Genomic DNA, 24,147 nt, shown 5'->3' with positions numbered 1-24,147 from the left:
TAGGCAGAGGGAAACTATCCTTTGGGCAAGACTTGTTCAGGCCCGTGAAATCCACACACATTCTCCATTTCCCATTTTCTTTTTTTACCAGCACGACGTTGGCCAGCCACTCAGGATAATAAACCTCCCGAATGAAGCCTGCTTGCAACAGCTTGTTAACTTCGTCAGTGATCGCTTGGTTTCGTACGGGGGCAAAGACTCGTCGTCTTTGTTGGATGGGCTTTCTCCCAGGATCCACGTTTAGCTTGTGTTAGATGACTTCAGGTGATATACCAGGAATATCCTCGTGACTCCATGCGAAGACATCCAGGTTTTCCCTGAGGAATTGAATGAGTTTTGTCCTCATCTCGGGGCTTAAGGTTGTTCCTATCCTCGTCATCTTGGCTGTCTCTCCTTCAACGAGTTCCACTGCTTCCAAGGCTTCTACTTTGTCTTCTTTTTCCTCCTCAATTATCCACGTATGGTTTTGCTTTACAGCCAGCACAGCCTGGTAGCATTCCCTGGCCAAGACCTGATCCCCTTTCACCTTACCGACACCGTCTTCAGTTGGGAATTTCACTTTCAGGCAGTAGGTGGACGTAGCCACCTTCCACCAGTTAAGTGTAGGCCTTCCAATGATTACATTATAAGAGTAGGGGCAATCTACCACCAGAAAGTCCAATTGACGGGTCAACTGTCTCAGGTAGGTCCCTACTGTGACTTTTAGCGTCATTATGCCCTTGGGGTATACCCTGTCCCCACTAAAGTTGACAAGGGGGGAGTTAAATAGGCGCAATCTCCTAGGATCTAACTTCAGCAGCTGGAAGGCCGGTAAGTACATGATGTCTGCAGAGCTACCGTTATCTACAAGGATCCTCTTGGTATTGAACCCTTCAATTGTGAGCGTTATAACCAAGGGGTCATTATGTGGCTGCTTCACTCCCCTAGCATCTTCTTCGTTGAAAGACAGGTCCTGATTTGTCCATCTCTGCTTGAACGAGGGTACCATATGAACGCTATTCACTTGTCTCTGGCATGCTTTCTTGAAGGATTTGTATGATCCCCCCGCGAGCGGCTCCCCTGCGATCGTACTTATCTCCCCGATCACATCCTGGGGTAGTTAGGATGGACGATTCTCAATTTTAGACTAGGATTCGCGCTGGCTCTGATTGCCATCTCTGAATTTGCTGGACTTTCCCTTCTTCACATACTTCTGCAGTTTTCCTTTCTGTATCAGCTCCTCTATTTTTCCTTTCAGGTCTCGGCAATCCTCCATGTAGTGTACATGATCCTTGTGGAACCGGTAGTATTTGTTCTTGTCACGCACGTTAGGGGACGAATGTAAAGGTCTCGGCCACTGGAGGTAGTGTTGATCCTGAATCTGCGTCAAGATTTTGTCAACAGGCATAATTAGAGGGGTGAATTTTACCGTCCGTAGAGCTTTTTTGTCTTTCCGTTTATCTCCATCACTGCTCCGACAGCCTAGGCATTCCCTTTTTTGCCCCCTGCGGTAGTCCTCATTTCTTCCCTCCTTTGCTGGTTTTCCTTCGTCAACTATGGCTGCTAATGCATCTTCTGCGTTCATGTACTTTTGCGCCTTTAGGAGCATTTCTACCATCGTCTTGGGTGGATTCTTTGCCAGCGAGACCACAAACTCTCTAGACTTCAGCCCTGCTTTAAAGGTCATCAGCTGCGTTTTGTCGTCAACGTCATCTACTTCTAGGGTTTCTCGAGTGAAGCGCTTCATGTACGACCGCAGGGTCTCTTTCTCCCTTTGCTTAATAGTGAGTAGGTGGTCCACTGGTCTCTTAGGACGTTGTCCTCCAACGAAATGGCGCAGAAAGGCGCTACTTAACTGCTCGAAGCTATCAATGGACGAAGTGGGCAATTTGGTAAACCACTCTCTTGCAGCTCCCTTAAGCGTGGTAGGGAAAGAATGACACATTATTTCATCAGGGGGCTGCTGGAGGCCCAATGTCGTTTTGAAGGTATTAATGTGATCCTGGGGGTCCTTAAGCCTGTCAAAAGACTCAAGCTGGGGCAACCGAAACTTCGCCGGCACTGGTCATTCCAAGACTGCCATGGTGAAAGGAGAATCTATGGCCCTAACCATTCTATTAAGGCTCCAATCTGTCTTTTCTTTAATGGCATTTCTCAGCTCGTCCATCTCCTTCCTCATATCTTGAAGAAGATCATAATTTTGGTCGTCTAGAGTAGTGGTCCTTCGTCGGTTGCTTCTCCCATGGCTATCTCCTTCATCCTCCTGGACAGCTTTGGACCGATTCTCTTCCTACTGAAGCCTTTGTCTCATTTCCTGATTCTGCCTAGTGAGCTCTTCAACAGTGGCCGCAAAGGCTTGGACTTGCTGAGCCAAGGCTACTGAATCTTGAGTGGATTCCATCTGAATATTGCAGTTGGTAGAAACTATGTTTTCGAACTGAAGTACGAAAATGTAATTCCCGCAGACGGCGCCAAACTGATGAAGCAGAAACTCATCAGTTGTAAATGAGTTCGTCCAGATGGAGTCAGATGTTCCCTTGCGTCGCAGTCGAAGCAATTCCTAGAATGGACACTGGTGTGGTGCCTGCCACAACGCCTCCAATGCCAAAGTCAATATATGGAAGGCTTAAAATAATATTCAAGAAATATGACAAGTAGTGTTTTCTGTAATGTTTGTACCTCTTGCTAGTGTTAGTGAGAGCCTTATATATGTTCCCATGGCCTCTAGCCGTTGCAACAGTGATTGCATCTATAATATCTCTGTTGGTAACGCCTTATGCTCTTTTAATGCGGCCTTTAATGGGCAACCAACGGTTTGTACAGTTGTCTTTTGTAACTGCCCGAGACGTTATTGCTTTATTGAATGGCTGACTATCTTCATCACTAATGTGGATGCTTTGATATGCTCGTCACAGGGGATGACTTCGTCGGTTACATTAACATCGTCCATATAAGCTGAAGGCGTCAGTCCCATAAGTTATTCTTCACATTACAGCATTTTAAGACTAATTCTAATTGGCTACACATATATAGCTTACTCCTATTAATTTACTAATTCAGCAGTCCAACCCAAGTTAGGTTTGTTTGCTGCATTTTTTAGCTTCTCTCCAGTTCCTAACATCCTACTTTCATAAAAAAAATTTTATTAAAATTAGCTTGTAACCCATGTATATGTATGGAGACATTTTAAAATATTAAATTCATTGATAATTCCTATATAAGTTAAATATGGTCATTATATAATTTTGTTGACTCTTAAAAAATTCTTGAAATAATACTCTTCAGTAGAAAATGCAAATTGTTCATACTTGTGTATTTTATTTTAGAAAAATATATATTATTTTACTTCTTAACCTAACTTTTTGTTATTGTGATACAATAAATTTAACATGTGTGCATTTTTAAAATAAATAAATAAAAAACCAAGATGCTATCGAGAGAGAAAACCATGTCGTCTAGAGGTGTAATAGAGAGGAGTAGAAGACCATGTCTTTGTATGTTGGGCTGCCTAGAACCAATTAACGGCAAGATGAACAATAGCAACCACAATAAATATTGTGGTGTGGTGGAGAGCACATCAAGGACAAGATGGGTTCGCTCTCTAACTCCAAAGTCAATGCTAGAAATACGAACACTGATACCATTTGAGACCACACTCATGATATCAAACATTTAACTCTATCTCCTAACTTAGTTGAACCATAATTGTCAGCATAGTTAAATTAGACCAACTGTCACAATTGATATCTAGCTTATTTGGGATGGCCATGTCACTAGCTAACATGAATGGATGGAATCATGGAAGTATAACATTCAAAGAATATTTTCAAAATAAATTTTATGTGGCAAACACTATTACTTGTGGGTAAAAAAATTGATGTCAATGATAATCTCATATTATAACTAATAATAATCCATGACCTAAGATTTATTATAAAAATATTTTTAAAAGGTTGTGGATGTAACATTACAATATTAAAATTTTAAAGCATTAGAATATAAATTCAAATTTAAAACTTTACAGACCAAAATTAAAAGCAAGCTTAGAGGATGAATTTTTTTTTTTTTATTTTATATCAAAATTCATTCACAAACTCATCTCTTATCTCTATTCTTTTTGCCACATCACAATCATCAAATCTAGGTTTCATGTTTGTGACAATAGCAATATTGTATGATTTCGTATCCTACCAATATATCAGAAAAAAAGAAAGAAAGATATAAAAATCTTTGTAATAATAGGGTTAATTAGAGACTGTTTGGTCAAATTTGTGAATTGCATTTTTTACGTGGGGTTTGTGCATCACACGTATACCCATCATTGAGTGGACCCATTCATGGACATCTTGCATCATTCATGAACGTGGGGTGGCAATGGTGCCTAATTTCCGTAAGATCGAGTATCACCCTCTTTGCACTTTTATCGTCATCTTTCATTGATGGTGTTCTTTCGGTATATTTATTGGGTAGGTAGGTTTTTTCTTGAGAGTCAGATTGATCATTGCTTTTTCTTTTGTTTCTGTTTTTTTTATAATTGTTTTCCTTTTACTGTTCTGAAAGCAACCATGCAATTGGTGTACGATGAGTTCCTTTCGTTGTAAGGATAACGAAGAAGAATGTTACACAAAAGCAAGAAATTGTTGTCGTTTGTGGTTTGCCTACATTAGAGAGAGTATTATTCACAAACTAGTCTAGCTCTTGTGACTTTGTAAGTTCAAATCTTGCTTTTTATTTTCGTCAAAAAAGAAGTTCTAGCTTCTAATTAAATGGGACCAACAAAGTAAATTACCACGAGGAAAGCAATGATTTTTTTAACCAAGTGCGCTGCTCAAGTATACACACTATGGAGGTCAAATTTGCTTCTCATGTCAAAAACATCTTGATGAAAAAGTGATTGCTCCTATTCCTTAACAATGGAGTTTAGTGGGGAACCCACTCATCTTGGTATATATACAATGATGGGCAAGAGGAAAAAGATATATCAAAGTCATTTTAACTTGGTATGAATAATTTTGAGGACCCTTTAAGAAACAGAAAAGTGGGAGATAAAAAGGGGCTGAACAATAAGAAGGAGAAAGATCAAAGAATTATAAGTGGGGTTTCTACGGAGATTATAGTTTGGATATGTATTAAAAGTCATAGACAGACCACCGTTCAAATGGTCACATTCTTCAGAACCCATCATTCTTTATGGACATTGGCCACGTTGGCCATGCCTTTCCAAAGCTCTCAAAATTCTTTTACATACCCTTGATTTTTGTTTTTACTTTTTACGTCCCCTTAATTTAGTTCTAACGTATGTTTATAGATAGAATGGGAAACAAAGTTTGAACCCTAAATGTTTTGTATGGAAAGACTCAAAGATGTCAATTGAATTGTAAGGTTTTTTGCTCAATAATTTAAATTTTTAGAATACTTAATAAGGTCTAGCGTATTTCTATCATAGATACAATAAGTTTCGAAATTTATAGATATATTCCATAAATTTCGAAATTATGAAGATGCTACATAAACATTGAAATCTTTTCAATATTAATTATAGATATATTATTTTTATTCATATAGAAATTAATATGTACGTTACAATAATATTTTTTTTTTAAAAAAATTTCTTAAGTTTATTAACAAATAAACAACACAAATTTATGGTAATTAGTTGCCATCACACAAAAGTTCAAAATAATTAAAAATATATTTTTTAAATTAAGTATTCATAAATAAAGAGTCAACTAGAAATTTATGAACAAGAACATACCAAATTTAAATTAGGTTTGTTTTAGAGAAAAACAAAACTAATTTAATCATTGTTTAGTGTAGATTGCTTTATCTAAATATACGGTAAGTTCAAATTAGTTTAAAGTTTAAACTAACATAGTTTAACAGTATTGGTAACTCTGAAAGTAATATTATAAAATATATATTGACATAAAAAAATGTGGGTTTTCAAAACTTGTGTGACAAATTAGTATAATCGACAAAAAGTTAATGAATTTTTCTTTTTTCTTTTTTCTTTTTTGTTATTAATAAGGGTGTTCAGAGCTCTTCGAATGCTTAAATATTCTTCCAAATGTGTGTAGTACTCCCATCTTGGCCACACACTAAATAATTACATAAATAAATCTCTTAAGGGTGGTTTTAAAATATTAGCCAGAGATTTTAAATTCATGACCGCGTGAATTTTGTGAGGCCTTAACAATCAGTACAACAACTTTTTGGTTCACAGCACGTCTGTGGCTCAATCACTGTTTATGGAATTCAATTTTTACTATTAGAGCGTTGAATTTGGATGAAGTCCATGTGGGAGGCTGGGGTGCATTCATGGTGCTATTTTTACTGCTATTAATGGGATTTTGGGGTGTTGGCAATGCATTGCATGCATGTAGCTATTGCGCATATTATGTGCAGTAAACTGTAAAAGTAAGATTTTTGTTTGAGGGTCCTTAGAGCATCCACAGCAATGGATCTAAAATTTTAGCAATTTAGCTATACAAAAAGTTACTTTATCTATTTTACCTATACACTTTACAAAACATGCTGCAGCAGTGCATCTATTTTAGCTTTCAACACAATAAAATAATATATTTCCTACAATAAAATAATATATCCCACAACTCAAAAAATATTCATACAACCAACCACAACCACCTTTACCATCAGCCACAGTCACAACAACCACCACCACCACCACCACCACCAGCAGTCCACAGCAGCAAAAAAAAAAAAAAAAACCAACCGAAATCTCCAATCTTTTTCCTCAACCCAGACCAAACAAAATCACCAATTATAAACAAAATAAAAATCATCAATCATAGAACTGGGCTTCGGTGAGGAGGACAATGTCAGCGTGGGTCTGATCGGCGGCGAGCTTGCGTGGAGCTGAATCGGCATGGGTCTGATCGGCGGCGAGCTTGCGTGGAGCTGAATCGGCCTGGGTCTGATCGGCGGCGAGCTTGCGTGGAGCTAATCGGCCTGGGTCTGATCGGCGGCGAGCATGCGTGGTGCTGACTCGGCCTGGGTCTGATCGGCGGCGAGCTTGCGTGGAGCTGAATCGGCCTGGGTCTGATCGGCGGCGAGCTTGCGTGGAGCTGAATCGGCCTGGGTCTGATCGGCGGCGAGCTTGCGTGGAGCTGAATCGGCCTGGGCCTGATCGGCGGCGAGCTTGCGTGGAGCTGAATCGGCCTGGGTCTGATCGGCGGCGAGCTTGCGTGGGTCTCAGCTGATCGGCGTCGGCGTGGGTCTCAGCTGATCGGCGTCGACGTGGGTGAGCTTCAGAGTGTGAAATGGAAATGGAGAGGAGAGGAGAGAGTGAAATGAAAATGGAGAGGAGAGGAGAGAGTGAAATGGGAGAGAGTGCTTCAGTGCCCGAATAAAATTTTTTTTTTTTTTTATAACTTTCAGCTACAGTGCTCATGTATTGATACATGAGCACTGTAGCGCAAAGCTAAAATTTTTTAGCTTTGCCTCCACTGCTGCATGTGGGTTTTTGGGGTTTGAGTGGAGCTAAAATAGCAATATAGCTATTTAGCTCCACTGCTGTGAATGCTCTTAAGGTCTTTCCATTAATGTACTGTGCATATGCTATAATTAATAAATACGGCGTTTAGGTTATCATTATGAATTTTTCTACAAAAAGGTTTACAAATTAACGTGGTAAAAAATGTTTTTTTTAGAAAGAACGTGGTAAGAAATGTGATTGGCTCAACAACATATATAATATATAAATGTCCGAATTACTTTTCCGTGATGGTTAACATATCAGTGTGTAAAGTTCATGTGGTTTACTTACGTCTCATGTTTATCATGGGTTTAAGATTTAAATCTTATCAAGAAACATATTGATCATAATTTATCATGGAAATATCATTCTAATATATAGATTCCTTGAATAAAATTAAAATTTGTGGAAAACAAGACAGAAATTTGAAATATATCAATAATCAATCAAAATATCTTTTTTTATTTTTAAGTCTTATATAATAATTGTGGGGAGTAAAAAGACCCTGATGGGAATGTGGGCCTTTGGGCCATGCTAAGGAAGGCCGACCTGCTCTTGGGTTTGGAATTTGTTAGTACTACGGGTCGGCCCATACGCCGAGGATCCGAGAGTACAGCCGAGGGTGAATTTCTCCTCGGACAGACACTGGAGAACCAGGGACTTCATGGTAAAGGTTGGGGAATGACACGGCCAAGACCAATGGTTAAAAGGGGTGAACCCTTGAATGTCCTGGAAGCACCGATGTTAGGGAAATACCAAAGGTAAAGGCTGCCACATCCGCATTAAAGACCCTGCACCTACCACCCTGACCGCATTAATGGGGAAGTGACACCTGAACAGTGGAAGGGAAACTTCTGGTTACTATTCAAAGGCACTGAGAAAAGAAATATCTAGGCTAAGAGGGAGTTAGGGCAACACGTGTACAAAGTATCAAAAAGAAGAGTATTTAAGGAGCAACCTAGAACAGAAAAAGAGGGGGGGACGACTTTGTAATCTAAAAGGAAAAGAAGAAAGAGAAAGAGATAATATAAGAACAACTCTTGGCTTCGTCCGAGGAGGTTGATTTACAAGATTCCCCGTTGTTTTTGAGTGTTTGCAATCTTTGGCTTGTCATTTAATCCTCACACCCTTCTAACCTGGGTTTCAAGCCCACACTCTACAAATTCATATTGTTTAAGGCTCATTGGGCCTGAGCCCGTAACTGTTCTTGGGGCCAGGTGCAATTGTGCACTTACAATTGGCGCCGTCTGTGGGAAATCTAGTCTAGAAGAGGTAGGGATATTATGGCAGGCTTAGGTGCTCACCATGCAGAGTCACAGGGATCACAGCCGGAAGATCAATTCGAACGTTTTGAACATCGAAGGGATCGTGAGGGGAGTGTCCATACTGAATACCCAGGTGCTAGCCATATTCGTGAGGGGAGTAGCACCACCCACGATGAGGGTTCTAAATCCATGCAGAAGGAAATCAACCGTTTAAAGAGAAAGCTACGCCGCGCCAAGCGTAGGTTTTCACCGTCCTCATCTAATTCTTCCTCAAAGGAGGATAGGGGAGCTGGCTACAGCTCAAGGTCGCGCTCTCCCACCAGTGCAACATCCTCCGGTGAGGAGGACGACTAGCCAACTCGCAGACGTAAGAAGCCTCATTCTAGGGGCTTAGGCAACGATGCTATGAGTAGGGCGTTACACCAGCTCTCCAAATCTCCATTGGCACGGAGGATTGAGAAAGGAAGGCTTCCCAGAAGGTTTACCCAGCCCTCTTTCACCATCTATAATAGCCGAACTGATCCGGTGGAGCATGTGAGTCACTTTAACCAGAGGATGGCGGTGCACTCTCACAACGAGACCCTGATGTGTAAAGTTTTCCCCTCTAGCCTGGGACCTGTTGCTATGAGGTGGTTCAACGGCCTTAAGTCGGGGTCTATAAGTTCGTTTGGGGAGCTCACTAGAGCATTCGCATCACGGTTCATTACGTGTAGTAGAGTACCTCGGCCATTGGACTCGCTGTTATCCATGACCATGAGGGAAGGGGAGACGTTGAAAGCATACTCCGATCGTTATTGGGAGATGTTTAATGAAATAGATGGCGACTTTGATGAGGTTGCGCTTAATACCTTTAAGGTAGGCCTCCCTACAGATCACGACCTGAGAAAGTCTTTGACTAAAAAGCCTGTTCGCAGTGTACGTCGCCTCATGGACCGTATTGACGAGTATAAGAGAGTGGAGGAAGACCAACAGCAAGGAAAGGGAAAGGAGAAGGCTATCCCGTAGGAGAGAAGGGATTTCAGGTCGGACAGATACCACAATAATAGGCCGAGGAGAGATTACGTTGGACAGTCCGCCTCGGCAGCACCTCAGGCCGTGAACACCGTATTTCGGGAACCAGTACATCAGCTGCTGGAGAAAGTTCGTAAGGAACCCTTTTTTAAATGGCCTGATAAGATGGCAGGAGACCCTGCGAAGAGGAATCGTAACCTCTTTTGCCAGTACCACCGGGATGTGGGCCACACTACAGAGAACTGTCGGACCCTGTGGAACCATCTGGAGCAGCTCGTCAGTGAGGGAAAATTAAAGCAGCACTTGTGTTAGCCCACTGGGCAGGTCAGTCAAGTTGGCTCGAACAACCAGAGGAACAATACATCTCGGCCAGCATTGGGAACAATTAATGTTATCTTCGCTGCCCCTGGTAGGACCGGCTCAAGTCCCACTAGGGTAATGGCGGTTTCCCATCCTTCGGCCGAGGATGTGGGTCGCAGGCCGAAGAGATTGAGGGGCACTTTGCCCGTCTTAGATTTCTCCGAGGAGGATAAGGTGGGGACTATCCAGCCCCATGACGATGCTCTTGTGGTCACCCTCAGAATAGGGAACTATGATGTGAGGAGGGTGATGATAGATCAGGGCAGCGGTGCAGATATCATGTACCCTGATCTGTTTAAGGGGTTAAGGTTGAAGTTGGAAGACCTTACTCCTTATGATTCGCCGCTTATAAGCTTCGAAGGGAGAGCCGTTGTGCAGAAGGGACAGATCCGTTTGCCCGTTCAATCCGGCTCAGAAACGGTTGAGGTGGATTTCATTGTGGTTGACGCGTACTCACCATATACAGCCATCCTCGCCAGGCCTTGGCTGCACGCGCTTGGAGCCGTCTCCTCTACCTTACATGTTAAAGTTAAGTTCCCCTCGGGGGAATGTGTTGGGGAAATCCTCGGCAGCCAATCGGTAGCCAGGCAGTGCATATCGGCTGCAGTATTGCATCAGACAGAAGCCGAGACTTCAGCTTTAATCACCAAAGACTTATAGCAGTTAACGGCTCCTAATTCATCTGGAGTGGTGACAGGAGATGAGACACATTGCGAGGGGTTGGAGAAGTTTCCAGTAGCCGATGACCCGGAGAGATTCTTCCAAGTCGGAGTACTTTTGCCACCCCAAGAGAAGATGGAATTGTTAGAATTCTTAAAGGACAATGTTGATGTTTTCGCGTGGGATCCTTATGAAGCTCCAGGTGTGGACCCGGGCTTCATTTGTCATCACTTAAATGTCAACCCAGCTATTATTCCGAGAAGGCAGCCACCTCGGCGCTCCTCCAGAGAACATTCCGAGGCTGTGAAGGAAGAGGTGCTTAAACTCAAGAGGGCTGGTGCTATCAAAGAGGTTTTCTACCCCGAGTGGTTGGCCCATACGGTTGTTGTCAAAAAGAAGAATGGAACGTGGAGGGTATGTGTGGACTTCACTGATCTGAACAAGGCCTGTCCTAAAGATTCGTTCCCAATGCTACGTATTGATCAACTGGTGGATGCCACTGTCGGACATCCTCGGATGAGTTTTTTGGACGCCTTCCAGGGTTACCACCAGATTCCCTTAGCATTAGAGGACCAGGAGAAAACTGCCTTCATTACACCGACGGGGAATTATCATTATAAGGTCATGCCATTCGGCTTAAAGAATGCTGGGGCTACCTATCAAAGAATGATGACCAGAATGTTCGAACAGCAAATGGGGAAAACCATTGAGGTATATGTTGACGATATGGTGGTGAAAAGCAAAACAATACCCTCACACGTGAAAGATTTGGCCGACACTTTTCAGATATTGAGAAAGTACAAGTTGCGCCTCAACGCCTCAAAGTGCTCTTTCGGCTTGGGGTCTGGAAAATTTTTGGGATACATGATTACTCATAGAGGCATAGAGGTAAATCCGGTGCAGGTCAAGGCTATTCAGGACTTGCAGTCTCCTCGAAATCCAAAAGAAATCCAGAAGCTAACGGGAATGATTGCCGCCTTGAATAGATTCATATCTCGGTCAGCTGACCGGTGTCGTCCTTTCTTCCAACTGTTGAATAAGTGGAAAGGGTTTCAATGGACCGAGGACTGCGAGTCAGCTTTTCAACAGCTCAAGCAATATCTTTCTCGGCCACCCATTTTGTCTCGTCCGGAGGCACATGAGATTTTGTTTGCTTATCTGGCAGTGGCCGTCCACGTGGTCAGCTTGGTCCTGATAAGAGATGATAACGGGGTGCAAAGACCGGTATATTATGTTAGTAAGTCTTTAGGTGAAGCCGAGGTGCGTTATCAACCCTTAGAGAAAGCGCTCCTAGCCGTGGTTCATGCCACGCGAAAGCTTCCCCATTATTTTCAGTCTCACACAGTGGTTGTTCTGACCCAATTGCCCCTCAAGGCAGTGCTACGTAGTGCCGACTACTCGGGCAGCATAGCAAAGTGGGGGACCATCCTGGGGGCTTTTGGTGTTAAATACAAGCCTTGCACCTCGGTGAAGGGCCAGGTCCTCGCTGACTTGGGGGCGGAATTTGCCGAGCCATTGCTGGAAGAAACTCTGAAAGAGGCCCACATGGGTGAAAAATCGGTTGGTGTGATCACGAGTTTGCGGTGTCTCCGATTTGGGAAGTGTATGTGGATGGGGCTGCTAATCAGAGAGGGTCTGGTATTGGACTTGTTCTAATGTCCCCTGAAGGAATTGTCTTTGAAAAATCTTTAAGATTGGCCTTCTCGGCCACTAACAATGAGGCCGAGTATGAAGCAGTCTTGGCAGGCATGCAGATGGTACGTAAAATGGGTGGAAAGGAAGTTCATGTCTTCTCGGACTCTCAACTGGTGGTCGGCCAGGTCATGGGGACCATGGAGGCTAGAGACCCCAGAATGCAGGAATATTTGGCCCAAATCAAGCGCCAGCAACCTGAATTTGACTCCTTCGCCTTAACTCATATCTCTCGGAGCGGAAACACCCATGCAGACTCCTTAGCTACGCTGGCAACTACCTCGGCTCAAGGTTTACCTAGGGTCATCCTCGTTGAGGATTTACTAGAACCCTCTGTTGTTATTGCCAACGCGCCTCACATCCATCTAATAAGGCCGGGACCTAGTTGGATTGACCCGGTCATATCTTTTCTTAGGAATGACGTCCTTCCTGAGGACAAATCCAAAGCAGATAAGATACGCCGAAAGGCGCCGCGTTTCTGGTTGTCCGAGGACCAGAAACTGTATAAACGATCCTTTTTAGGACCGTACTTGTTGTGTGTACACCCTGACTCAACGGAAGGGCTTCTGGAAGAACTGCATGAAGGGATTTGTGGTAGCCACACCGAGGGAAGATCCTTAGCCCACAGAGCTCTAACTCAGGGTTATTGGTGGCCCAATATGCAAAGGGAGGCTCAAGACTATGCCAGGAAATGCGATCAGTGTCAGAGGTTCGCCCCTAATATTCATCAACCTGGAGGAGTTCTTAACCCCCTTTCCAGTCCTTGGCCCTTCGCACAGTGGGGATTAGACATAGTTGGGCCATTCCCAAAGGCAACAGATAACAAAAGATGGCTTCTCGTGGGAACAGACTATTTCACTAAATGGATTGAGGCCGAGCCCTTAGCAAATATTAGAGATGTTGACTCCAAGAAGTTCGTCTGGAAAAACATCGTCACTAGATTCGGAATACCACACACACTCATCTCAGACAATGGTGTCCAGTTCAATAGTAAGGCTTTTAGGAAGTATTGTGGTGACATGGGTATCATAAATAGATATTCCACACCAGTTTATCCTCAAGGAAATGGGCAAGCCGAGGCCATCAACAAGGTCATTGTCAGTGGGCTGAAGAAAAGGTTGGACGATGCGAAAGGCAAATGGGTAGAAGAGCTCCCTCATGTTCTGTGGACGTATCGGACCATACCGCGCAGGTCCACTGGAGAAACGCCATTCTCTATGACTTATGGGGCCGAGGCGGTGATACCTTTGGAATACGGTTTTCCTACCCTAAAGACAAGTTCTTTTAGCCTGGAGAACAACGATGGACTCCTGGAGAAAGGTCTCGATTTACTTGAGGAACGACGCGAGGCAGCTATGGTTCAAATGGCTTACTATCAACAGAAGCTGAAACGAGGATATGATGCCCACGTAAGGCTAAGGCCACTTGCACCTGGTGGTCTTGTGCTAAGAAAAGTTGTTGGCACCTCTAAAAACCCAGCCTGGGGTAAGCTAGGACCCAACTGGGAAGGCCCCTATCGCATTGTGTCAGTAGCAGGCATAGGGTCATATCGGCTAGCTGACCTAGATGAGAGAGTTGTACCACGCCCATGGAATGTAAATAATCTTAGAAGATATTATTATTAATGAAATGTGCTTTTATCAGTGAACGTTTCAAAGTTATGAGTACCTCTGACGCATGCAGCTACTATCTTTAAGAATCAAACAGAAACTTGGTTAAGTGCAGTCCTCGGACCACAAACCTTGTGGAAATTGATGTCTTGTCATTTGTTAAACAGAACCTTAGTTATGTCGGGTCTTCGGACCTCCTACTTTGGGAAAATTAACATTTGAAGCTACTATCTTTAAGAATCAAACAGAAACTTGGTTAAGTGCAGTCCTCGGACTACAAACCTTGTGGAAATTGATGTCTTGTCATTTGTTAAACAGAACCTTAGTTATGCCGGGTCTTCGGACCTCCTACTTTGGGAAAATTAACATTTGAAGCTACCTACTGTTCTTAAGAGTCAAACAGAAACTTGGTTAAGTGCAGTCCTCGGACCACAAACCTTGTGGAAATTGATGTCTTGTCATTTGTTAAACAGAACCTTAGTTATGCCAGGTCTTCGGACCTCCTACTTTGGGAAAATTAACATTTGAAGCTACTATCTTTAAGAATCAAACAGAAACTTGGTTAAGTGCAGTCCTCGGACCACAAACCTTGTGGAAATTGATGTCTTGCCATTTGTTAAACAGAACCTTAGTTATGCCGGGTCTTCGGACCTCCTACTTTGGGAAAATTAACATTTGAAGCTACTGTTCTTAAGAGTCAAACAGAAACTTAGTTAAGTGCAGTCCTCGGACCACAAACCTTGTGGAAATTGATGTCTTGTCATTTGTTAAACAGAACCTTAGTTATGCCGGGTCTTCGAACCTCCTACTTTGGGAAAATTAACATTTGAAGCTACTGTTCTTAAGAGTCAAACAGAAACTTGGTTAAGTGCAGTCCTCGGACCACAAACCTTGTGAAAATTGATTTCTTGTCATTTGTTAAACAGAACCTTAGTTATGCCGGGTCTTCGGACCTCCTACTTTGGGGAAATTAACATTTGAAGCTACTGTTCTTAAGAGTCAAACAGAAACTTGGTTAAGTGCAGTCCTCGGACCACAAACCTTGTGGAAATTGATGTCTTGTCATTTGTTAAACAGAACCTTAGTTAGGTCGGGTCCTCGGACCTCCTGCTTTGGGAAAATTAACATTTGAGATTATCATTTTTAAGAATCAAACAAAAACTTGGTTAAGTGCAGTCCTCGGACCACAAACCTTGTGGAAATTGATGTCTTGTCATTTGTTAAACAGAACCTTAGTTATGCCGGGTCTTCGGACCTCCTACTTTGGGGAAATTAACATTTGAAGCTACTATCTTTAAGAATCAAACAGAAACTTGGTTAAGTGCAGTCCTCGGACCACAAACCTTGTGGAAATTGATGTCTTGTCATTTGTTAAACAGAACCTTAGTTATGCCGGGTCTTCGGACCTCCTACTTTGGGGAAATTAACATTTGAAGCTACTGTTCTTAAGAGTCAAACAGAAACTTGGTTAAGTGCAGTCCTCGGACCACAAACCTTGTGGAAATTGATGTCTTGTCATTTGTTAAACAGAACCTTAGTTAGGTCGGGTCCTCGGACCTCCTGCTTTGGGAAAATTAACATTTGAGATTATCATTTTTAAGAATCAAACAGAAACTTGGTTAAGTGCAGTCTTCGGACCACAAACCTTGTAGAAATTGATGTCTTGTCATTTGTTAAACAGAACCTTAGTTATGCCGGGTCTTCGGACCTCCTACTTTGGGAAAATTAACATTTGAAGCTACTATCTTTAAGAATCAAACAGAAACTTGGTTAAGTGCAGTCCTCGGACCACAAACCTTGTGGAAATTGATGTCTTGTCATTTGTTAAACAGAACCTTAGTTATGCCGGGTCTTCGGACCTCCTACTTTGAGGAAATTAACATTTGAAGCTACTGTTCTTAAGAGTCAAACAGAAACTTGGTTAAGTGCAGTCCTCGGACCACAAACCTTGTGGAAATTGATGTCTTGTCATTTGTTAAACAGAACCTTAGTTAGGTCGGGTACTCGGACCTCCTGCTTTGGGAAAATTAACATTTGAGATTATCATTTTTAAGAATCAAACAGAAACTTGGTTAAGTGCAGTCCTCGGACCACAAACCTTGGGGAAATTGATGTCTTGTCATTTGTTAAACAGAACCTTAGTTATGTCGGGTCTTCGGACTTCCTGCTTTGGGAAATTTAACATTTGAAGTTACAATTTTTAAGAATCAAACGAAAAATTGGTTAAGTCTTATCTTCGGACCACGACTTTGATCAAAGTTAACTCCTTATTATGTCTGGGTGTTAATGCATTACTGTTTATTAACTCGGATCTTAAGTTTTATATCTTTAAGTGATAAGCAAATTTGTGTAAGGAATGGTCCTCGGACCTTACATCCTACTAGAAACGGTGCTATACATTACAAGGGTTTGATCGTTATATGAGGTCTTTTCTTCTTTTTAATCGAGGCATTGTTTAAATATCTCAACCATGTCACCTTCTGTTAAATCTTTAATAACATGCGCGTGATTATGTGGAAGTTATGATTGTGCAATCCTTGGAGTTAGGTTTGTTTACTCTGAGAAACTTTTGCTATGTATTAATGGGAAACTTTTGCGATAAGTATAAAAAGAATAAAGTAAAAACAGGTGCAACACGGGTGAAATTCAAATAAAGTTGTTCTTCATTAATCATTTGGACATGCATTACATATAAAGGCTGAACATGGAGAAAGAGAAGCCCTAAGCTAGGTCCTAAGCTTTTGGAGGAGGATCTTGCTGAGAAGTGCTGGTTCCCTCTGTCTCTTTCAGCTCCGATTCAAAAGGAGACAGAACCTTTTTTCCTTTGTCTGCTACTTTCGTTGGAGGGGCATTGGCTTCCATGGTTTGGCTAAGGCCCTTCTCGGCATCTCCGCCTCCTTCCTTGTCTTTATTGGAACCCGAAGGTTCGTTAGGATCTGGAATTGGCTTCGGGACCATGGGAGGAAGAGCAGGAAGAGTTATCTCGGGGGTAGGAGTAGCAGCAAGAGCCTCTTCAATCTCCTGTATCTCCAGGGGAAGCCAAACGTTCTCGGACTTCCTCAGATCCGAGGATAGAGAAACTCCTGCTACGTTTAAAGCTTCCCCCCAGACTTTCTAACAGTACTCCCGGCACAAAGCCGCGAAGTCCTCTGTCAGCTGCTCCTCGGTGGTTGCTACCCCTTCCTCGAAACTCGCCTGCTTGGCCTTGTAAAGAGAGTTGGAATGAGCTGGCTTCTTCCTTCATCAGCGCAAGTTCTTTTTCCAAATCCGAGCGTTCCCGTTGGGCTCGGGCGAGCTCATCATCTTTTTCGCGAAGGAGCTTGCGCTACCCTTCTATCTGGGTCTTCATAGTCTTCAAGTTTGACTCGACCCCATTTTTCTCTCTCCTCAGCTCAGCCACCTCCGAGGTAAGCTTTTCATTCTCAGCAAGAGTTGTGCCCAAGGACTTCTCTGTCTCCAGCCTAATCTCCAGCTCAGTCCTGGCCTTCTTCCGAGTGTCTTCTATAAATTTCTCGGCTACAAAGACCTCCTGAATGGCCTGTAACAAAGTGTGATGGAATCAGGAGTAGTAAACAAACTTATGAATATTGTTAAAAGTGGAATCTTTTTAAAAAGGGGTAAACTTACCAGCGCTAAATCCCTTTTTAAAGAGAGGAATAGTTGTGGCTGGCTCATTTTTTCCAAGGTCTCTATGTCCTTGGGCAACAGAAGAGGGCGCTCCAACACTTCGGCCAAGTGGTGGGCATGGCCTTGTTGAACTGCCCTTATACTGGATTGGCAGGAGATGGGTGCGCCGTCCAGTCTTAAGTCGGGGGACCAGGTGGTCGGTGCTCGGCGCACCTCGGCCTCTTCCCTGATTTCCCCGCTTTCAACTGAGCGGGCCCTACCCTTGCCTTTGTCCAGCTTCTGCTGCTGAACCGGTGGAAGTTGTTGTCGTGGTTTCTTGGGGTCCTTACTGATCGTCCCCTCAATATCCCCCTTCCTCTTCTTCTTGGGATCCTCGGCTGGAAGTTTTGGCTCAGCTGGAGGAGGGGGAGGTGGCAAAGATGGGGGAACTTGGGACGTCCCCGGGTAGGGCAACTACAAACCCTGCAATTCCAGAGGCCTCGGTGGCTTCTTCCTCCTCGTCGGAAAGTACGACGAACTGATTCCCTCGAGGTCTCTCGGTGTCTTCAAAATGGAATTGATCTATCTCCTCGTCTAGTGTATGTGAAGAAGACACATGCTCTTCTGGAATAATAGTTGCCTGAGAGTGCACGGCGAGGGGAATTGCCGCTATGGGTTGGTTGAACAAAACGGTGTGGGGGGCGTCAGGGATCTCGCGGTCGTCCAAAAAGTGGGGCCGGGCTATGTTTATTCTCCTACGTCTTCGGTCACCCGCAATTATGGCGTTCTCTATCTCCTGGAAGTCTGAGGATATGGGAGTGTACCCCAGAATGAGATGAGCAGCCCTGAGTTGTAAGTCTTCGCTAACGAACACCTCGGAGCGAAGTACTCGGTTTAGGTCTGCGATGTTACAGTGACTCAAACGAGGGCGCACGTGTTGCTTATCTGCAAAAAAGACGTCAAAACAAACAAGCCTGATCAGATTCACACAGATATGTAATAAGTTTAAGTAATTATGAATACTCATTTTTGTGTGTGTTAGAGGAAGTTGGGTTGTGGGGAGATTAATCCTATGGCATCGCACCTGGGTCCCCCCACTCAACTGGACAGTGGAGGCCGTCGTACCAGTTCCCAGAAACGATCAAGTAGTCATCCTTCGTGCCTTTGTTGGATTTAGGCAGACAGGAGATTAGCCTAACGACGCTGGAACGGGATTTAATATAGTAACCTACCTTGGAGAGTTTGTGGGACTCATACAGAAAGACGACGTCGTGCCAGGTGAGGGTTAGACCCATTTGCTCGTTTAGAGCATCGACACTACCCAAAACTCTAAAAACGTTTGGGAGGCACTAATCGGGACACAACCGGTGGTTGCGAAGGTATTCCCTAGTTACAGGTTTCATTGGGAGGGTCATCCCACCCTCTATGAAGGCTATCATTGGGATGATAACCTCTCCCTCTTTCCTAGAACCGGCCACGGCTTCTGCCGGGCAATACTTTAAACCCACATCGCCGGGAATGTGATACTTGGCTCTGAAGCCTTCCATTCCGGCGGCGGTATCAACTAGACACTTAAACCTACCCATTGGAAAGAAATGAAAGATTAAACTCTAAGAGGGAGAATGCTTATAGTGACAGCCGAGGACAAGGACCGAGGAGAAAAGGTTAAGAATAGAAAGAACAAAAACTTACAAAGTTGAAGATGTGCAAATTTCCACGGTTTTCTGCAGGTAAAGTATGATGGCTGATGTTTTGATGGGATTAATCCCTGGGGAATTAAATGAAGGCGCAGGTTCCCGAAGCGTCACGGCGTGCGGAAAAGCGGCCTCGAAATTATATTTATCCCGCCCAAATTTTCGTGGAGTAATGAGGGCCGTTGGATGCCCATCTCGCCGTTGAATGTGGGGGACAAAGTGTAACTGGCAGTAATAAATGCGCGTGTTTTTGAAAATAAAACCGCCAAGTGGCATCTTCTGGGACGCGAAACGATTTCCACACGTGCCATCACTCACAAAGTGTGTGGAGCAAGTTCTCGTCGGATCAAAACCCTATTTTTCTCCTCGGACGTTGAAAATTAGAGTTTTGAGGGGCTATTGTGGGGAGTAAAAAGACCCTGATGGGAATGTGGGCCTTTGGGCCATGCTAAGGAAGGCCGACCTGCTCTTGGGTTTGGAATTTGTTAGTACTACGGGTCGGCCCATACGCCGAGGATCCGAGAGTACAGCCGAGGGTGAATTTCTCCTCGGACGGACACTGGAGCAACCTAGAACAGAAAAAGAGGGGGGGACGACTTTGTAATCTAAAAGGAAAAGAAGAAAGAGAAAGAGATAATATAAGAACAACTCTTGGCTTCGTCCGAGGAGGTTGATTTACAAGATTCCCCGTTGTTTTTGAGTGTTTGCAATCTTTGGCTTGTCATTTAATCCTCACACCCTTCTAACCTGGGATTCAAGCCCACACTCTACAAATTCATATTGTTTAAGGCTCATTGGGCCTGAGCCCGTAACTGTTCTTGGGGCCAAGTGCAATTGTGCACTTACAATAATGACTTATTTTGAATGAGTGTTGATATAATTGTGTTTGCTTTTTTTATTTAAGTTCTTGAGAATTGTATTATTTTGTAATGTGTATGAATTGTAATTTGTTTGTTTCTGTTTGTTTCCTTGGAAACACAAAATGGTTTTTTTTAGTTAGAAAGATATTAAATATAAAGTGCGTGTCTAGAGGCTTTTTTTTTTAATTAAGAAATTATTTGTAATTCTATATTGCATGGACTGTTCTTTCTTTATATTTCCATGTACAAAAAGACAATTTGAAATTATTGCATGAACTATTCTTTCTTTTTAATTCTATATACAAAAAGACAATTTGAAATATACACCAATTCAAGTGTAAAAGAGTATTTTAAATTTGAAAACCTAAAGAGAGTTAAGAAAAATCTTTTTAGAACTATAAACTTGTGTAAAATAAAGACAAACATGCAAACATGAGAGGAAGAAAATAAAAAATATTGAGTATTTAGAAAATTACCTCTACTTATGCCTTAAAGAGAAAAAGGAGGGGAGGAGAAGAAAGAAGATATTTATTTATATTTTGTTTTGGCAATTGGGTTGCAGTTCAGAAAAAATAAAGATATATAGTAGTACCTAAATTTATGGATGAAAAGTTATAGTAACAGTTTTATAGTAGATGTATTTTTTTTAAAATTTAAAATAAAAAAGAAGAGAATTGAAAAAATTGAAAACAAAACATAAAAAAGTGGAATTGGAAATAAGGAAAGTAGGAAATTGCAAATTCGAGAGAGAGAGAGAGAGAGAGAGAGAGAGAGAGAGAGAGAGAAGAAGAAGAAGAAGAAGAAAAAGAAAAAGAAATGGTTAAGACTTTTTTTTTTTTTGAGAAACAAACACGCGCACACATACACACACACACAAGGGAGAGGGGAAGAGGTTCTAACATAAAGGCACACCACAACTCCACTTAAAAGTCATGGTAACTTTTAAAGGAGGGTAGGGCAAGTTATACTACACACAACACACTCTCTTAAGTAACGTGGAGCAATTACCCATTCTTTTTTTTTATATAGAAACAAACACACACACACACACAAGGGAGAGGGAAATGGATTCTAACACAAAGGCACACCACAACTCCACTCAAAAGTCATGGTAACTTTTAAAGGAGGGTGGGGCAAGTTATACTACACACAACACACTCTCTTAAACAATATGGGACAATTACCCATTCTTTTTTTTTTTTTAGAAACAAACACACTCTCTTAAGAAATGGTTAAGATTTGATAAAGGTAAAAAAAAAAAAAAAAAGTTTGAAATAAAAATTGAAAACGTGGGCTAGGATTGAAGGAACATGGGTAGCTGGGGGCCTTTTTTTTTTTCGAGCAGGAGTTTGAGCATTTTAAATCTCTTAGTAAAGAATGGTCCTATTTTTGCAACCAATATTTTAGTAAGAGCTAGAATTGTATTTTTGCTGGATTATTTTTCAGTTTTGTCTCTATTAAAACCTAATGATTTAGGGGTATTTTTAGACCAATGAAATGTTTATCCCAAACAGGAAAGCCTCTTAAACAATAAACTGGCCTCATCATACGCGTTTTGCGCATGTGATGAGTTTTTTTTTTTTTTTGTCCAATGTCATAATTTTTTTTTTTATATAATTTTGGATAAGTTTATTTTGAAGACATGTATTAGTAGGAGAGTGTCCTATTTTGTAGGCATTTTAAGTGGAGTTGGAGATATATTTTTATCGAGTTGTCTAATCCAAAGAGAAGATTCCTCTTATAGATAGTATAGATTATATATATATATATATATATAGTCACACTTGCCTCATCACATGCGCTTTGTGCATGCGAGGAGGCTTTTTCTTTTCTAGTTTAGTGTCATAATTTTCCTTTTTAAAAAAATTGGATAAGTTTGTTTTGAAAATATAGATTAGTAGGAGAATGTCCTGTTTTGTAAGCATTTTTAGTGGAATTTAAGATATATTTTTACTAGGTTGTCCTTAAATTTTTCCCCTATTAATATGAGATTTAAAGGTATTTCTGAACCACATAAAAATCCAATTCAAGGAGAGAAATCCTCTTATAGATAGTATATACTCCTATATATATATATATATATATATATATATATATATATATATATATATATATATATATATATATATATATATATATATATATATATATATATATATATATTGTGAGGACCGAGAATCAAACACTGATCTAAAACCCAGGCCCACAACAATGAATTTGTAGAGAAGGAACATTACAATAAAGGACAGTGTCCTCTTGAGGATTACAGTTTGACAATAGCTCTTTAATCTATGTAGTCTCTCCAAAAAGTCCTGGTTACATTCAATTATCAATATCCTCTCCCGATGCTTTTTCCTCCCTCTTCCTTTTAGCCACCTTTTTCCCTATTTATACTCCCTGCCTTCGTTATCTCAGCCCTTCATCTCTCACCTAACTACCTTCCTTTGCTGACATTTGTACACTTGCTTGTAGTCAGTAATGGAAAGAAGTTCCTTAGCTGTAATTTGCACTATTCAGGTCACCTCCACATCAATGCTACTGATAAAGCTGTTGTTCCCCATTTAATGCGGCCAAAAAGCTTGGTGCAGAGCATTCAATGCAGCGTCCACGGATACCTACCCTTAAACACGATGTTTTCAATGTCTTTGTCATATACCATCACTTTATGCCTTGTACTTTTCCCGGCCATCACACTTTCCCGTCTTTGGGTTCCCGAGTCCTTGAACTTCATCTTTGGGGTTCGTATCTTTATCCTTGTTCCTTGGGCTTCCATCTATGATCCTCGGGCTTTCACCCTGGTTCTCGGGCTCCCACAATAGCCCCTTAAAACTTAAGCTGGTAATTCCGAATTAACAGCCGAGTTTTAATTTCAAAAAATGATTATCCACGTGCCCCTTGCTTTCCCACGTGCTAATGTCTTTTCACTTCCCATGACGCGCTCCTGACGCTTCGGAATCCACGTTCAGCCATTTATGGTGTCAGGCGGCTCCCTGTCTCCTCACGTTCTGCGGCTCGATCAACTATGTACGGTCCAGATCTTCCTCTTAATTATGAGCGGGAAAGTTACCGCATGTTTTTACCTCTATATAAACAGGACCTAAAGCTGGCTAGAGTTCATTTTGGGTATTTTGAAGGAAAAGAACCTCCCAAGGAGCACTTTAGCATTCACTCAAAGGTGTGTTAGTTTTCTCATTAACTTTTCTTTGCTAATTATTTTTTCTTTATTCATCTTGTAAACCTTAATGGGTCGATACACTAAATTAGTGAAAACTAATGAGGCGAGGGCGAATTTTAAAGCCCAATATAGAATTCCCGCCAATGTTGATATTCAACATTGTGAGGAGGGAGAGTGGTTAGTCCTGCCACGACCTCCCGAGTCAGTAATAATTCCGATGATCGCCTTCATTGAAGGTGGAATGGAAATTCCTATGGGGAGGGTAACTCAGGATTTTCTTTTAAATTATAGATTAACCCCAACTCAATGCTCACCCAATGTCCTTAGGATGTGTAGACGCCATAAACCGTAAAATGGGGACTAATCTTTCTTGGCATGATGTAAATTGGGTGTACAATTGCCAAAAATGGGAGAAAACCAAATACTATATGAAGTGTAGAGTTCCCGCAGTTAGATTAATCTCTTGCCTGCCTGACTCAAGCAAGGGCATGGACAAGGACTTTCTTATTGTCTCAGGGAATTGGTACGACGAGTTACATTGCCCCACCCAAGAAGGGATCCAGGTAGGGTTCCCAATGACCAAAGCATTTCTTGGGATTTTTATTCACTTTCCTTTACCCTATAGTTTTTTCTTTATTAAATTTTCTTAAAGATATATATATATATATATATATATATATATATATATATATATATATATATATATTTATTTTTACAGACGAATATCATACAGCCCCCGA

At 41.9% G+C, this 24,147-nt stretch overlaps 1 protein-coding gene across 1 annotated transcript; it reads right to left on the bottom strand.

Annotated features, from left to right (window-relative positions):
• Positions 1-1,126: 1,126 nt before the first annotated feature.
• Positions 1,127-23,005, bottom strand: LOC142644330 (uncharacterized). Its single transcript, XM_075818967.1, has 2 exons — positions 22,852-23,005; positions 1,127-2,040 (listed from the first exon to the last, which is right to left on the bottom strand). The coding sequence occupies exons 1-2, from the start codon at positions 23,003-23,005 to the stop codon at positions 1,127-1,129; spliced, it is 1,068 nt and encodes a 355-aa protein (XP_075675082.1).
• Positions 23,006-24,147: the final 1,142 nt, after the last annotated feature.

This window comes from Castanea sativa, chromosome 7, assembly GCF_040712315.1.
Source record: "Castanea sativa cultivar Marrone di Chiusa Pesio chromosome 7, ASM4071231v1".
Classification (NCBI taxonomy): Eukaryota; Viridiplantae; Streptophyta; class Magnoliopsida; order Fagales; family Fagaceae; genus Castanea; species Castanea sativa.
The sequence above is the reverse complement of the archived record's forward strand: the minus strand, read 5'-3'. Positions and strand labels throughout refer to the sequence as shown.